Genomic DNA, 15,013 nt, shown 5'->3' on the forward strand with positions numbered 1-15,013 from the left:
AAATTAAAATCCAGCCATATTAAGCCTTGATTTCAGAGTTTATATTGTAAATAACCAAAGCTCTGTAGTGGGCATGTTCAATAAGCAGAGGAGAGTTTGCCATAAAATCACAGAAAGATAGCAAATAATTCATGACAACTAAATACCCATTATCCCAAAACCCCATCTGCCAGGGGCAAATACTCATCTGGAGCTCATTGTCATTAGCTCATCCTACTCTCGAGTAGGACCCTGGTAGAGACACATGCCTGGCTGGCATGTTCTCTCCCTCCTGGTCAATCGTTCGGGAGCTTCAGAGGCTTTCTTCTGCCCTAACATCACAGCGACTGATGCCAACAGACACCAGCACACTCAGGGATCCACAGAGTTTGTGCAGTCCGCGTAACAGAACTCAGTAGCTCAGCATTTGGATAATCTACGTTTATTTATATATAAACACATATGGAGCATTCTGACTTAGCTCCTTCCTCTTTCTCATCAGATAGCAAAGAGAAAAAACAATGGACAATCGTAACACAAACATCCTGTCTCCGTCACTTCCCACACTGTGGAGTCAAAACATACACCGTTATGTGATAGACAACAATCCCATGACTGCAATCATGGAGCAGGAATTCTAACAATTAACAGGGTCATATATAGGTTGGTCTCACATCAGCTGTTCTGTGGAAAGGGTCCTGAACACTTTTTAATATGTCACAACTATCTGCTGTGTTTTTAAAATGTGTAATTTACCTGTAAACCTTCTTAGAAAAATATTTATTGTCAGGAATTGAGAGTCCAGAAGCAAGCATTACTACTCTGGTAACAGCAGCCATCAGTGGAGAGCCTTCAGCTTCAGATATATCCCATTTATGGATCGGGTAACAATTTGGGGCATGGGAATCGGGAGGTTGGCAGGATCAGGCAAAAGCTCAAAGCGCAGGAGTGTCAATGCAAGAGCAATCTTCATCTCATTCATGGCAAACTGCTGTCCAATGCAGTTCCTGAGTAGAATAAAGGGCAACATTACATTACAAACAAAAGAGCATTCTGCACATGGTCAAATCAGGGCCTTTTCGGTTGTTGCTCCTTCACTTTTAGATTTCCCTTCCCAGAAATGAATGTCTGGCACCATCTTTGTTCTCCTTTGTATGCCCAACCCTTTTAAGCTTTTGAGTATATATTGCTTTATGCTGGCAGCTAATTCTGCCTTGCTGTGGACTCATTCACAATTTTATAAGCCTTGAACACAGTTGTGTCTTTCATGGAAGATTAATGTAAAAGTCTCCTTTTATGGAGGAAACAGTGCAAAATATAGGTGAGAAAATATTTACCTTGGCCCTGCAGAAAAAGGCAAGAAAGCATATGGGCGGCGATGCTTTGAATTCTCTGTGGAGAATCTTAGAGGATTAAACTCCTACAACAGAAAATAAGTCATGGAATTTTGTATTAGAATGGCAACTGATATAGTGGCAAAAGAGCTAAAGGAAAAAGGAGCATTCACAAAAAAGAATACTGTTCTATACTCACTTACTGGGTCATAATGCCCATTGAGCTCCATGGGGCTTAGTTCTGTATAGGATTATAGGATTGCACTCTTAGCAACATGTTTTCCCCAATCTAATATGAAGGAAAATTCCTTCACATCTATAAATGCCTGGGCCAAATGAGACATGATGTTAATTGCATCAGTGTGCATGTTTTTAAAACTGTACACAGTCATTGGGGTGTCTGACCAGCAACAGACCTGCAGGGGTTGGGAGGGAAATGCTAACCTTTTCCCCCTGCTGTGGTGCTGATGTTGCTCCTGAAGTTGCTCTTTGAATGGAGAGGGAAGCCTACACAGATTTTGTAAGCAGCACTTTAGCGACTGGTGGGTGGGTGGATTTTTGGCAGAATACTTCCATAGCTCCTGAGGTGGATTAGGAATGTTTTCTGGATTAGGATTCCACAGCAGCTTTGCCAATATATTTTGCAATGGTTTTCTTTTCGCAATAGATTTTTGCCATTTTGTAAGTGCGTAAGCAACATTTTAAGAATCATAACTACATAACATGTGGCCAGTCCTTATACTTAATCCTTCTCATACCGTTCTTATCCAATTCTGTAGAGGGACACTCTAAGCTTGACATCAGAGTTGTACGAAGATATATCCAAACATTTTTCTTTTTACTAACAGCTGCTGGCAGGAAAGGGATTTGGATCAGAGTCATGGCATAGGGAGGAATTTAGCTCTAAATGCGCACACACGCACAGAAACACACAGAGAGACACACACACTTTCACCAGCATCTCTCTCTCATGCACACACTCTAGAGCTGGTAGTACCCACATAGGAAAATGCAGGCATCACTTGTGTTTATATGTTTCTGTTCCACATTTAATATCATATCAGGGGGTAGATAGTTTGGCATTAGGCCATTGATATGGGGCAATGGACTAAATGTGCCTTTCTCACATCCAAACTGGAATACTTCTGGATCTGTTTAGTAAGCTAAAACAAGCAAGAAACTGGTAAAACAAAACACTGGGATAAATCCACACATCTAGTCACACAGTGTTAGTGTGACAAACAATTGGCTTCTTTTCTTAAAGAAATTGTATGTGTCTATGGCAATTATTCCACCATCTTTTTCTCAAAACATGTCAACTTCTCTCAGTCTCACCAGAAAGGTCTTGCTTAGGCTTTTCTTCTTTTATTATTACCTCAGGATTTTCCCAAACCTCAGGATTTCTGTGAAGACCATAAATATCCAATATAGTTAGAAAGCCTGTGAAAAAAAGAGACATCATCTAGTATCATTTCGTCACCAGTGATATTATGTAATGAGAATTAATTGCTATCCAGTGGCATTTACCAAAACATTCATTCTCAATAACTTGCTGCAAAGACAGGCAGATTTTCAGAGCTGTTGCACTGATAACCAGGATGATCCTGCACAGAGTACAGGAAGGCAGCTGGAAAGCATATTTCCTGGTCATATAATATTTGTTTGTTTGCCCAAGGAATTCATTTAGGTGTAGGTGGGGCCTCAAGAGATAGTCCATCTAAGGCCTAGCAGCTCCTGAAAGTGTCCATCTGAACACAGGGGCTGTGTACCTCTGTGTAGGCATGCACACCTGTATGTGTTCTCCACATATTCCCTGTGTGCACGAATGTGAGTGTGTGCAAGCAAGATTGTGCGGTGGCCGCACCACAGTTGTCAGTAACCCCACAAGGTAGGCCAAGGGTGAATGTGGTCCAGAAAAGGTTAGAAACCCTTGATGGAAGTTAAGTGACAGTGGAATTGAATAATGAGAACAGTGTAAGAATGAAGATGGAAGAGGAAGAGGAAGGGATGAGTTCAAAGGAAGTCTGCAGAAGGGAGAGAGGGGAAGCCTACCTTTTGGTAAGGTTCGTCCATCAGCAAAAGTCACAGGAGAATCCACTTCTCGTGCTATAAGAGGTACTGGAGGATAAAGCCGAAGGCTCTCCTTAATGCACATGGTGCTGTATGTCATCTTTCCCAAGTCGTCCCTTAAAGACACAGCCCAAAATTGCCAGATTTAGGTCTCATAACTGTTTTTTAAGGGACGCGGGTGGTGCTGTGGTTGCCTTGGGCTTGCCGATCAGAAGATCGGCGGTTCGAATCCCCACGATGGGGTGAGCTCCCATTGCTCAGTCCCAGCTTCTGCTAGTAGTTCGAAAGCACATCCAAAAGTGCAAGTAGATAAATAGGTACCACTCCAATGGGGAGGTATATGGCGTTTCCGTGCGCTGCTCTGGCTTCGGAGTTCCGTTGTGCCAGAAGCAACTTAGTCATGCTGGCCACATGACCTGGAAAAACTGTCTGCAGACAAATGCCGGCTCCCTCGGCCTGTAAAGCGAGATGAGCGCCACAACCCCAGAGTCATCTGAGACTAAACTGTCAGGGGTCCTTTACCTTTACCTTTTACCTTTTTAACCATTTATTAAGATGTAGCAAATAGGGTTTGAGAGCATAGGATTAGGCCAATTTCCCTGGAACCTAACGAACCTGAGACTTGTAGTCAGAGTACTCTGACCCTAAAACACTCTGCAGTGTTTCTGTCCCTTCATCTTCTCTTAATTGCTGAGAAACCCATAAAGCAGGAAATAAACATTTAAGGTTGAACAATAATTTAGTCTGACCATTGAATATCCTCCTGTTGCCCAACAAGCTCCATGATCTCCTCTCTGCATCTCTGCTGATGTTCAGGGTTCTGGGCCATACAATAAAAGAGCCAAGAGATTCCACTAGCTGTGGTATCATGACCTTCAAACATGAATGTGTCCACTTCTGCACGTATGTCTTCATCTGACAATGAATTTCCAATTTCATCCTAACCACACAGGGAACATAGTGTTTTATAGGATTGGTGAGATCCAATATATAAAGTTCTCCAAGACCCTCCTCCCTCTCCCAGCTCACATCAAACCTTTCAAAGAAGGTTAGTGATGGCTGGAAAAGCCCTTAGCAATATAGCATGGCAGGCACAGGTGCATTATTTTTACAATGTCCACCTTTGTGCAAAGAAGAATATCCAGGAAGTCCAAATGCCTCTTCTTCAGAATCTTTTCAAGCTCTTTCTCATTCTTGAGGGAATCCTTCCTCTCTCTTATTACCTTCTCTGCATTGAAAACATACAGTATGAAATGAATAAAGCTATACATAAGAGGCAAGCAAATATATTTAGATTGTGTTATGCTTAGGGTAACAAATACTTTTATTAGCTGAGCTCTGAAAAGGAAGCTTAGAATGATCAGTAGCTTAAAGAGCTAAACAGTTTTCAGTCCAAATTTCAGTCCACAGTTGGGAGCATTAAGGCTTCCAAATGCTGGTTTCCCAGAACCACAAGAGGGGGAAGTTCTTTTGTGTTTAGGTTCTGCTTCCTAGGTTCCCACCGGCATCTAGTTGACCACTGTGAGAAAGGATGCTGCACTAGAATGGGCTATTGGCCTGATCCAGCAGGCTATTCCTATGTTCTTAGAGAGAGTTATCATGTTGGGATTAAAGCTTCACATAGGAGAAAGCTAAAAAGGAGAAGAAGTCCCAGGATATAGGGAAGATGAGAATCCAGATGCAAACTCTGCCCTTTCACACACGCGCACACACACCCAGGTTTCCTCAGGGTCTTTTGAACATTTAACAATTCAGTAAAGGTTACATGATTTTCAGAAATCCAGGGAGAAATCATGAACAGGAATGATGTGGGAAAAGGACAATGAAATATTTCTCTGGGGACAGAGAGAAATTATTGAATTGGCTGCATTCATGAAAATTCTCAGAAGTATAAGAAAGATATATTCATTATGTTAGACAAATGATCAGATTTTAGGGTTCCAGAAAGAGAATTCATGTTATTAGGAAGTATGAGAAGAATTGATAGGGAGGTAAATATAATGCCAAGGTGCTGGTTGATTTCATTTATAAAATTTTACTTCTTATAAATAGAAAGTCCTTTCTCCTTATATAAATGATTGAGCACATAACTAGAGAAGAAGTTAAGTTGGAAAGGAGGAGGCAGTTATGTGTTTTCTTAATTTTGCTTCAACCTTTTTCATTTCTAGTCTCTCTATTATAATAAGACCATTGTTAAATTAATTAAAAAAATTGTCTTGCTTTTCAAGTGCATCATACCAACACTTACAATTTTTAATTTTCCTAATGGTACTGAAACAATATCTTCTTTTATTTTGAATTTTTTTATTAGGAAATAAAATTATATATTAGCTCAGAAAAAGAAGAGGAGGGGGGGGGAGCAGGAAGAAAAAGTTGTTGCCAGGAAGTAAAAAATACATACCTGTGTGATGGTGGGCTATTTTGCAAGCTTTGTAAAACTGACGCCCTTTGGAGCTCAACCAGTAAATGAGATCATTGTGATGCAATGGTGTTTTCAGTCTCTGACAAGCTAGGAGCCCAAGATCAAAAACAGTTTGAATATAGGAATTTTCTCTGTGGACAGTGAGAAATGGAAACCAATATAAACACACACACACACACAAAAAAAACGAAGAATAGATGACTTTGTAAGAGCCAACAAGCTGATGATCAATCCAGATAAGTCTGAGGTACTGTTGGTGCATGGTTCCCTAGACTAGATGGATTGTGATGGAGTGGGTATGTAGTTTGGGGGTATTTCTGGCAGCCTTGGTGGCCTGTAGTGCGCTCAATCAGCTTTGGCTGGCAGCCCAGCTGCACTCCAATCTGGACAGTGATAGCCTTATTTCCATTGTCTATACTCTGGCTACCTCTAAGTTCAATTATTGCAACACCTTATGTATAGGACTACCTCTGAAGACAGTTTCAGAAACTTCAGCTGGTGAATAATAATAATAATAATAATAATAATAATAATAATAATAATAATAATAATTTATTATTTATACCCCGCCCATCTGGCTGAGTTTCCCCAGCCACTCTGGGCAGCTCCCAATCAAGTGTTAAAAACAGTACAGCGTTACATATTAAAAACTTCCCTGAACAGGGCTGCCTTAAGATGTCTTCTGAATGTCAGGTAGTTGTTTATCTCTTTGACATCTGTTTGGCGGCCTTGAAGCTCACCAGGGTAACATGTTTTGAGCATATTGCACAAATTCTGGCCTGACTGCACTGGCTGCCGATTAGTTTCTGATTACCTGGTACTTTCCATGGTGAGCTAGGCCTGGCAGGACAGCTTACTCTATGGCCTTAACCCCTTTGTGCATTAATTAGACTTAAGCATGCTGGTTATATGAGGCTGGTTATCTCACAATAAGAACAAACAAATTGGTCCAGGGGTTAGAGGAAGGAACCCAGGGTCATCCATTGAAGCTGACAGTTGGAAGATTCATCACAGACAAACGAAAGTATTTCTTCACACAGTTAAACTATAGAATTTACTCCCCAAAGATGTAGTGATGTCCATCATCCTGAATGGCTTCCTTAACCATATGCAGATCGCAGAGGTGACTGCAATCTTGGGCTTGCTTCTCATGACACTCCTAGCGCATGACACAGAAAAGAAGGTCTGTATCTGTCTGGGACTCCCACCTTCTCTGAAATAGGGATTTTATACTGACCTGTCCGTTTCAGCATTTTTCTGGTAGCTGAAGGCACATTTCATAATAGTATCAAGAGTCATCAGACTGACATGTTCGAACATCTCCACTGATGCTGTGGGGTTGCTGAGTACCAGCTTTCCCCATACATCCTAATATTTTAGGAAAGGGAAAGAAATGAGAATAGAGAAGTCTCCTGAATGATTAGATGATTCATTATTAGATATGATGTTGCATTTATAGAACTCAGCAGGGAATAGGGATTAAAGTAGGACTAGTTGGCTCTGCCTGTCATTAGCTCTGGCTCCACTTACTGATGGCCTCTCTGCCTTCTATCCTTCTAGTCCCAATGGGCATCAGTCACCACTGTCTGCTAAGCAGCGTCCTCCACTGCAGGGGTAGGCAACCTAAGGTCTGGGGGCCGGATGCTGCCCAATCACCTTCTAAATCCGGCACAGGGACGGTCTGGGAATCAGCGTGTTTTTACATGAGTAGAATGTGTGCTTTTATTTAAAATGCATCACCCCCCCCCAAAAAAAAAATAGTCCGGCCCACCACATGGTCTGAGGGACAATGGACCAGCTCACAGCTGAAAAAGATTGCTGACCCCTGCTCTACTGGCTGGTAAGCGTACCTCAAGGACACACATAAAGCCTTTTGATTCAGGGGAGATGTGGAGAAGAATGAGGAAGCATCAGACAGACAGAGAGAGGGAGAGAGAGTTCGTGTGTCATAACTAAACATTGGGGGGAAATGTATTTGCTCCTGCAAAAGTCATTGCCTGCAACATAAAGGACTGCTCAACTAGCCTCATACTTTCACAGGTAGTCCAGACTCAAACTTTTCAAAAGAACTTTGTGTTATGGAAGAGGAAGTAAACACGGTTTTGACATACAATTCTAGCTAATACAACACTGAACAACCCTTCAAAGTGATGCATTTAAATATTCCACAAAGAAAGTTTATGGTAGTCAGCATCTGTTTATCTTGAGAAAGTGAATGAACTAATTAAGACAATATCAAGTGTCACAGGTTATGAAGGAGTTTTAGAATTCAATACTGCTGCAAACTCATTGCCTGAGACCCAAAGGGCTGCTCAACTAGCTTCACACTTTGATGGGGGCTTCTGACTCAAACTTCTCAAAAGATCTTTGTGGTATGTCAGAGGAGGCTTTCAGGTCAAAGAAAGCGAAAAATAAAGGTCCTCTGAGTCTGCTCAAAGCAGGACTGAGATCATGAAGGTGGATGAGCAACTTCTTAGACTGGAGCTGACCTCCTGAAAGTAGCAATGGGGTTTCTTACCAGCATCTCCTTGACTGATTCTGCCATAAGAGTCACATAAGGCTTCAGAATATTGTAATGGAATCCGGGAGTCAGCAGCTTCCGGTGCTGCTGCCACTTTGGCCCATTCAGGACGAGAAGCCCCCTTCCTGCCAGGAAAAGGAAGGAAAACGAGGAACAGAAGCCCAAGATAATGTTGTCTTTCATAGGAACATACACCAGGGTCACGGTCACATGGTACATTATCCACCACAGATGACAGGGTTTACAGCACTATATTTGACCCGTTGAAGTAGGCACTTAATTGCTGGAACAATTCAAGTTAAGAATCTATTTACCTACTAAAAGATTTCTGAAGCATGGAATGCAGACAACCCGAGAAGTCCATCTTCACAGACTCTATAAGGACAGACTTTTGAGATTGTAGGGAAACATACTATAGAGTCTGATTCCTGAGTAAAATGGGCAGAAATCAGTTGGCCAAAGGAGTAAAGCTGCCACTGAAGCCTCCTGGAAGGCACCAGTGGGGAAGGCACCAGCTTAACAAATACTAGCAGCTTCCCGTAGACCCAAAGGAACGTTGAACTTCGAAAGCTGAGAATATCTGTATATGCTCGATACAAGAATATCACAGAAAATATAAGGGTGCATAAAATTAGTGAGAGAAAATACATACCAATCCATGGAATTAGGAAGTCCTGTGTTATAAGAGGTTTAGGATCTGAATAGTTTGATAAAAGAGAGAAAATGAGCTTAGCAGGAGATGGTAAAAAACTATTTATGAGAACAAATTTAAATGTTTAATTTGCTGAATTGTACTCTGTTGCCTCAATCTAGGGGATTCCTATGGGCAGCCAGAGCTCACTCACTTGCGTCTCCTTGTTTTTCAGCAGCCACATCCAATGCACACTCCCACATCTTTGCACATGCGGATAAAGACAAACAACCTTTGCAGGCCCAGCTTACTCCAAGGTGTGACCATTTCCCTGACCAGCCTTGGGGACTCCAGCCATTTGTTGGGCAAATAGTTCTGCTTCCCCCAATTTCCAAAATGAAATATCCAGTTCTCTAATGTACCTGTTGAACTTTGTACACTGCAATGTGCCTTCTCTACCAATCTGATTTAAGCATTAAAGACTTGGGTAGAACTAGAGCTGGGAGCTGGGAATTCTTTGCCTGGGAGTGAGGGACTGATGAGAGTTGGAGTTCAAAACATCTTGAAGGCACCAGGTTGGGGTAGGTTGCTTTAGGATGCCCTTGAAATATGAATCACATTTATATCTTGATAAAAGCAAAGAGCAGTGCAACTTACTGCATGAATAATGTTGACAGCCTCCAGCATACAGTCGTACCTCGGGTTGCATATGCTTCAGGTTACATACGCTTCAGGTTACAGACTCCGCTAACCCAGAAATAATGCTTCAGGTTAAGAACTTTGCTTCAGGATAAGAACAGAAATCTTGCTCCGGCAGCACAGCGGCAGCAGGAGGCCCCATTAGCTAAAGTGGTGCTTCAGGTTAAGAACAGTTTCAGGTTAAGAACAGACCTCCGGAACGAATTAAGTACTTAACCTAAAGTACCACTGTATTCATGTAACTGCACGATGAGAGGGACATAAGATACAAATTTCTTACCGCCTCTGCTGTAGACGGCCTTTGCATATTCAGGGTGGTTAATGGACAGGAAAGCCAAGAAATTTCCATACCAACGTGGATAACAGTGTGGGTACTTTTCTGTCCATCCAGCTGCGTTCAGGAATTCTTCCTCAGGTTTCATCTGTATTGGTAACCAATTTACCGATTGTAAATAAATGTTTAGTTCAGGATGAAAACAGATAATCAGGTAATGTAATAGTGTATAACTTTCAGCTGGGATGCATATGTAACAAAGGAATAATTCACCCACTTGGCTCAATCCTAAAACCACAGTCTTTTTAAACCTGTTTCTTTCTATTCTGCATTGGCCTCCCCTTATCAATTTCATTTCAGACTCTCAGGTGTAGAAGAACATACACTGGTTGAGCATGAATAAGCCTTTGAACTATGAATGTTAAGAAGAAAAAACAGCCACCAAAGAGTACATTTAGAAAAGCATTTTTTCTTGTTGGAATAAACTGAAACATTATACACAAAATTATAATATAATATTTATGCCTGAATCTGTGAATCATTCTTCAACTTTAGGTAAAATTGGATAAGAGAAAGAGGTCCATCACAAATGCAAACTGTTGCATGCCAAATATGGGAGTCGGGGAGTAGAGGTTGAATATGGAATTAGAGATCAGCATATTGCGGAGGCCACAATACGTGGCAATGCCCTGTTCAAAATTTCAGCACTCCAACAGGAAAATGAAATGGATATAGATGTGAACCAAAGTCCACCTACACCTGAAATCAATAAAGTTGTGGCCTTCAACCCTCCACAATTGTTGTCTTGTCAAGTATGTTCCATTACACCATAGCCATTGCCTTCACACAGTAGGGAGGGGCTATGACTAGGCCCACAATGGCCGTGTACGCTGCTCCTAATGGCCCCTTGTTGTCGGTCCTCCGTTCAGAAGGTGCCAGGAGTCACGTCCCAGTGACTAGGTAATGTAGATTCCTTGGCCAAATCTAAAATTCCAACTGTCCAATCATGTGCAGTCAATGAGTGGAGCCCAGTCTGCTGAACCCGCACAGCCGTCCCCAAGCCAGCTGCCTTGCAGATGTCAGCAGACTGAATGACAACATTAATGAAGCAGCACATTTGATAGAAAATATCCTTTCAGAATGTTATGTACTGAAGTTCTCACCCTGGGCCAGCAGGGGGATACTGTAGATAGTTATGCAAATGAAGGATCGAAAATGACGTTCAGTGATTGGATAGTTTTAGAAAATGGCAACAGTTACATTGTTCAGGAGCTCTATATAAGCAGGCTGACTGAGCTCCTCAGTTCTTTCTGTTCCAGCTTACAAATAAAGAGCTGCTTTGGAAGAATCGCTGTGTCGTCTGATATGTTCGCCCACAACTTAACACAGAATGTGACATGAAGCTGAGAAAACACTTGGCTGGATTCCTGTCATCGCATAATATGAATTGGAACTGATGCTCAAGAAAGTAATTATTCTGTGTCACATCATAAAGTTTAAATCCACTGATTTCATCTATCTTTCTGTGTTCCTGATGTAGTCCTTGCATGCCAACAACAACAAAAACCAGATTTATTCCTGTTTATGGTTAGTCCTGCAACACTTCCCTAGTTTCTCAATAGCTTTGATAGCGTGGTAATAGCTTCACTTGTGGGTTTAAGAAAACAACTATATCAGCAGTTAATAAGCTAATGCCACGAGTATGTTGCACAATCTTTGTATGATCCTTTTAACTTCATTTACTAATGCACTACACCAAATAAAGTTTCTTAGTTTCATAATGATTGCCTTACAGTTTAGGCACAACTGGATGGTGACTGGTAACACAACATTCAGTCAATTTTCAGTTCCTTATTGAGAAACACAGTTTTACAAAGAGAGACCCAACATCTAACCAGGAAAGTCAGAGATTCCCTTACCATGTGGATATGGCCATACAGCCAGTGGCTGGGAGGTCCTGGGAAACTCCTGAAACCCTTGATCAGTTTCTGCCTTGTCTGAAATAGCTGGGTGGCTTTCAGAGCGATGCAGGTGAAGATCAATGCCACAGTCCAATAGAAAAACTGAGAGGGACTCGCCGGTAGCCAGGACCACAAGAGATTGATGATAATTTCCATATCCAGCTGCCTGCTGCTAGCTTTGCTCCAGTAACTAGAATACGTCCTCAAAAGGTTTGCTGTTTTCCTGGCTTTGTCTTGTGAGCTGCATCAAATTACTAAAACAACTTTGTGGCAGGTGTTGCTGCAGGAATCTGGGAACTGTTTAAACCTCCACCCACACATTCTAATTAGTTTCACCCACTGGGTGCTGAATCCTCCCCTTTTCCTCACTTCAGAGCTGTACCAGATCACTGTTATTGGGAAATGTTGTTTTAATTAACTGCACGCAGGGTAATAATGTACTTTATCAATGGAAGTATTGGTACACCCAGAATTCACTGATATTCAAAGAAGATATCACAGTGACTTCAGGGAGGACTGATATAGAGAAGGGCAATTGATAGAGAAGAAAATATTCTTTCGGTTTTACGTTTTCCTCTTATTTTGTTCCATGTTTCTACTGAGCAATAGCAACTGCTTCCAGTTTGAATAAATATTGTCAGCCAACCCCTGCTTGAGTTGGGCTTCCCTCATCATCTGCATGGACTGAATCCTATACTTCTGGAAAAGGGTCTATCAAGCCAGAGGCATCTCCTGAACCAGTCTCCCCTCAGGAACTCCAAATCCAAATAACTTTATTGTACTAGCCATTGGCCATGACAAATCAAAAATAAATTCAAGCAAAAGGGGTGTCGTGCCACAAATAATGGTCTCTATTTCGATCTCAGCATCTCCCTTACGGTTCACTGCTATATCATCCAGTGTCTTCTTTCTGATCTTTTTGGCCACCAGAGCAAAAAGGGTGATTTATGAATCACTGAAGCATTTACATTGCTAAGAAACCATAGGACCTTCTCCTATGGGGAAAGACAGCTTTCCTGTATGGACGGCAAGGTGAGGAATCACCTCCTGGGTCCAATGTATAGTGTCCAATACAGTCGTACCTTGGAAGTTGAACGGAATCCATTCTGGAAGTCCGTTCCACTTCCAAAATGTGCAAAAACCAAAGTGTGGCTTCTGATTAGGTGCAAGAATCTCCTGTAGCCAATCAGAAGCTGCAGAAGCCCCACTGGACGTTCCACTTCCAAAAATAGTTCGTAAACCGGAACAGTCACTTCCGGGTTTGTGATGTTCGGGAGCCAAAACATTCAGGAACTAAGCTGATCGACTTCCAAGATATGACTGTCCAGTAAATCTTCCACTTGCAGTTGCCCACATATACAGAGTGTGTCTTCGTATGGTACCCTGTTAAATCATCCATCTAGGACGACAGAGGGCATAGCTGGAAAACGCAGCTCAAGAAAAGCAAATCTTAGTGAGTCTGGCTGGAGATTTGACAGGTAACTGGCTCTAAAATGGACCATTTTTAGAAGAGGGAACCAAGTAGAGCATTTAGAGCAGGGGTTGTCAACCTGGTCCCTACCGCCCACTGCACTAGTGGGTGTTTCAGGATTCTAGGTGGGCGGTAGGGGGTTCTACTGAATCCTCCTTCCATCAAGCACTGGTGGGTGGTAAGGAAATTTTACCATCAAGAAAGATGTATTCGTGGGTGGTAGGTATAAAAAGGTTGACTACCTCTGATTTAGAGGATTTGATCGTTTGCAAATCACATAGTGATTCTATCCAGTAGCACCATTCCTTAATTGGTGTTTGTCTGTGGATATAATCTCCTCTATTTTATAGAAATGATAAGAATTCAAATAGCATTGGATGTTCAGGAACTGAAGTCTTTATATTGGTAGCCACAAATTCCCCAATACTGATAAGGTACCCCTGCCCGTACGGGCCAGTCTTGACAGACTCTAGGGTTGTGCGCTCATCTCACTCTAGAGGCCAGGAGCCAGCGCTGTCTGGAGACACTTCCGGGTCACGTGGCCAGCGTGACGAAGCTGCTCCGGCGAACCGGCACTAGAGCAGCACACGGAAATGCCGTTTACCTTCCCGCTATAAAGCGGTACCTATTTATCTACTTGCACTTAAGGGTGCTTTCGAACTGCTAGGTGGGCAGGAGCTGGGACCGAACGATGGGAGCTCACCCCGCCGCGGGGATTCGAACCGCCGACCATGCGATCAGCAAGTCCTAGGCGCTGAGGTTTTACGCACAGCGCCACCCGCGTCCCCTCCAATACTGATAGGGGACATACCGTATTTTTTGCTCTATAAGACTCACTGTTTCCCTCCTAAAAAGTAAGGGGAAATGTGTGTGTGTCTTATGGAGCGAATGCAGGCTGCGCAGCTATCAAAGAAGCCAGAACAGCAAGAGGGATTGCCGGTTTCACTGCGCAGCGATCCCTCTTGCTGTTCTGGCTTCTGAGATTCAGAATTTTTTTTTTCCTTGTTTTCGTCCTCCAGAAACTAGGTGCGTCTTGTGGTCTGGTGCGTCTTATAGAGCGAAAAATTAAATTCCATTTAATGAAAAACTGAAACAATTCACAGTTTCTGAAATGATACAAGAACCAAAACCGCCATCCTTCAAAATCTGTCCTTCTCCAAATTTTGCAGTTTAGTTCTCCAGCATGTATGCATAAAAATGCATGTATTGGTGAAAATAAAAGAACAAAACATTCTATTAATGAAACTATATTGTGCGTATAAGACAAAACTACATACATTTGTATGTTAAGAGAAATCAGCACTAAAATGTTGATGAATTTTCTATGTTCTTCCACCCTGGATCCCCAGATGATATTGGATCACAACTCCCATAATCTTCTGCCATCTTATTCAATGGTCAAGGATGATGGGAGTTGTAGTCCAACAACTTCTGGCTACCCAAGGTGGAAAAGAGCACTGCTCTAGGTTTGGTTGGAGGAAGTTAGCAGCTTGGAGCTATTCGCGGCCCTGCTACTGGACTAAGCCACCCTAAGAAGCACTGCATGCAATGGGCTCCCAGCTGGGGTTAGATTAGCTCAAGAACGGAAAAATATCTAAAATATCTAAAAAGTGTCTCCTTTACTATAAAATTATTGTTTTACTCATATGGT

The 15,013-nt window shown here is 42.2% G+C and overlaps 1 protein-coding gene across 6 annotated transcripts; it reads right to left on the reverse strand.

Annotated features, from left to right (window-relative positions):
- Window positions 1-405: 405 nt before the first annotated feature.
- On the reverse strand, window positions 406-12,194 carry LOC310765097 (cytochrome P450 4B1-like). 6 transcript variants are annotated; one of them, XR_014549444.1, is made up of 12 exons: window positions 11,850-12,193; window positions 9,937-10,078; window positions 8,979-9,023; window positions 8,324-8,451; window positions 7,043-7,173; window positions 5,785-5,936; window positions 4,505-4,611; window positions 4,133-4,323; window positions 3,366-3,499; window positions 2,649-2,753; window positions 1,317-1,399; window positions 406-986 (listed from the first exon to the last, which is right to left on the reverse strand). XR_014549444.1 is itself a non-coding variant. In XM_083619635.1 (12 exons), the coding sequence occupies exons 1-12, from the start codon at window positions 12,045-12,047 to the stop codon at window positions 818-820; spliced, it is 1,545 nt and encodes a 514-aa protein (XP_083475761.1). In that variant the 5' UTR covers window positions 12,048-12,191; the 3' UTR covers window positions 406-817. The 6 variants fall into 6 exon arrangements, 4 of the variants coding, with proteins under 4 accessions (XP_083475761.1, XP_083475762.1, XP_083475760.1 ...); XM_083619635.1 differs by having other exon boundaries at window positions 2,689-2,753; window positions 11,850-12,191; XM_083619636.1 differs by lacking the exon at window positions 406-986 and adding an exon at window positions 1,517-1,639 and having other exon boundaries at window positions 1,313-1,399; window positions 2,689-2,753.
- Between the last annotated feature and the right edge of the window lie 2,819 nt (window positions 12,195-15,013).

This window comes from Podarcis filfolensis (assembly GCF_964270895.1).
Source record: "Podarcis filfolensis genome assembly, chromosome: 6".
Lineage (NCBI taxonomy): Eukaryota > Metazoa > Chordata > Lepidosauria > Squamata > Lacertidae > Podarcis > Podarcis filfolensis.

Excerpts from the sequence above, each read along its gene's own strand:
- LOC310765097 (XM_083619634.1), bottom strand. The coding sequence starts at position 12,047 with ATGGAAATTATCATCAATCTCTTGTGGTCCTGGCTACCGGCGAGTCCC. Across the intron at positions 9,024-9,936 it reads GGCCGTCTACAGCAGAGGCG|ATCCTAAACCTCTTATAACA; the intron begins GTAAGAAATTTG and ends CAAACTATTCAG. Across the intron at positions 7,174-8,323 it reads AATCAGTCAAGGAGATGCTG|GATGTATGGGGAAAGCTGGT; the intron begins GTAAGAAACCCC and ends CTAAAATATTAG.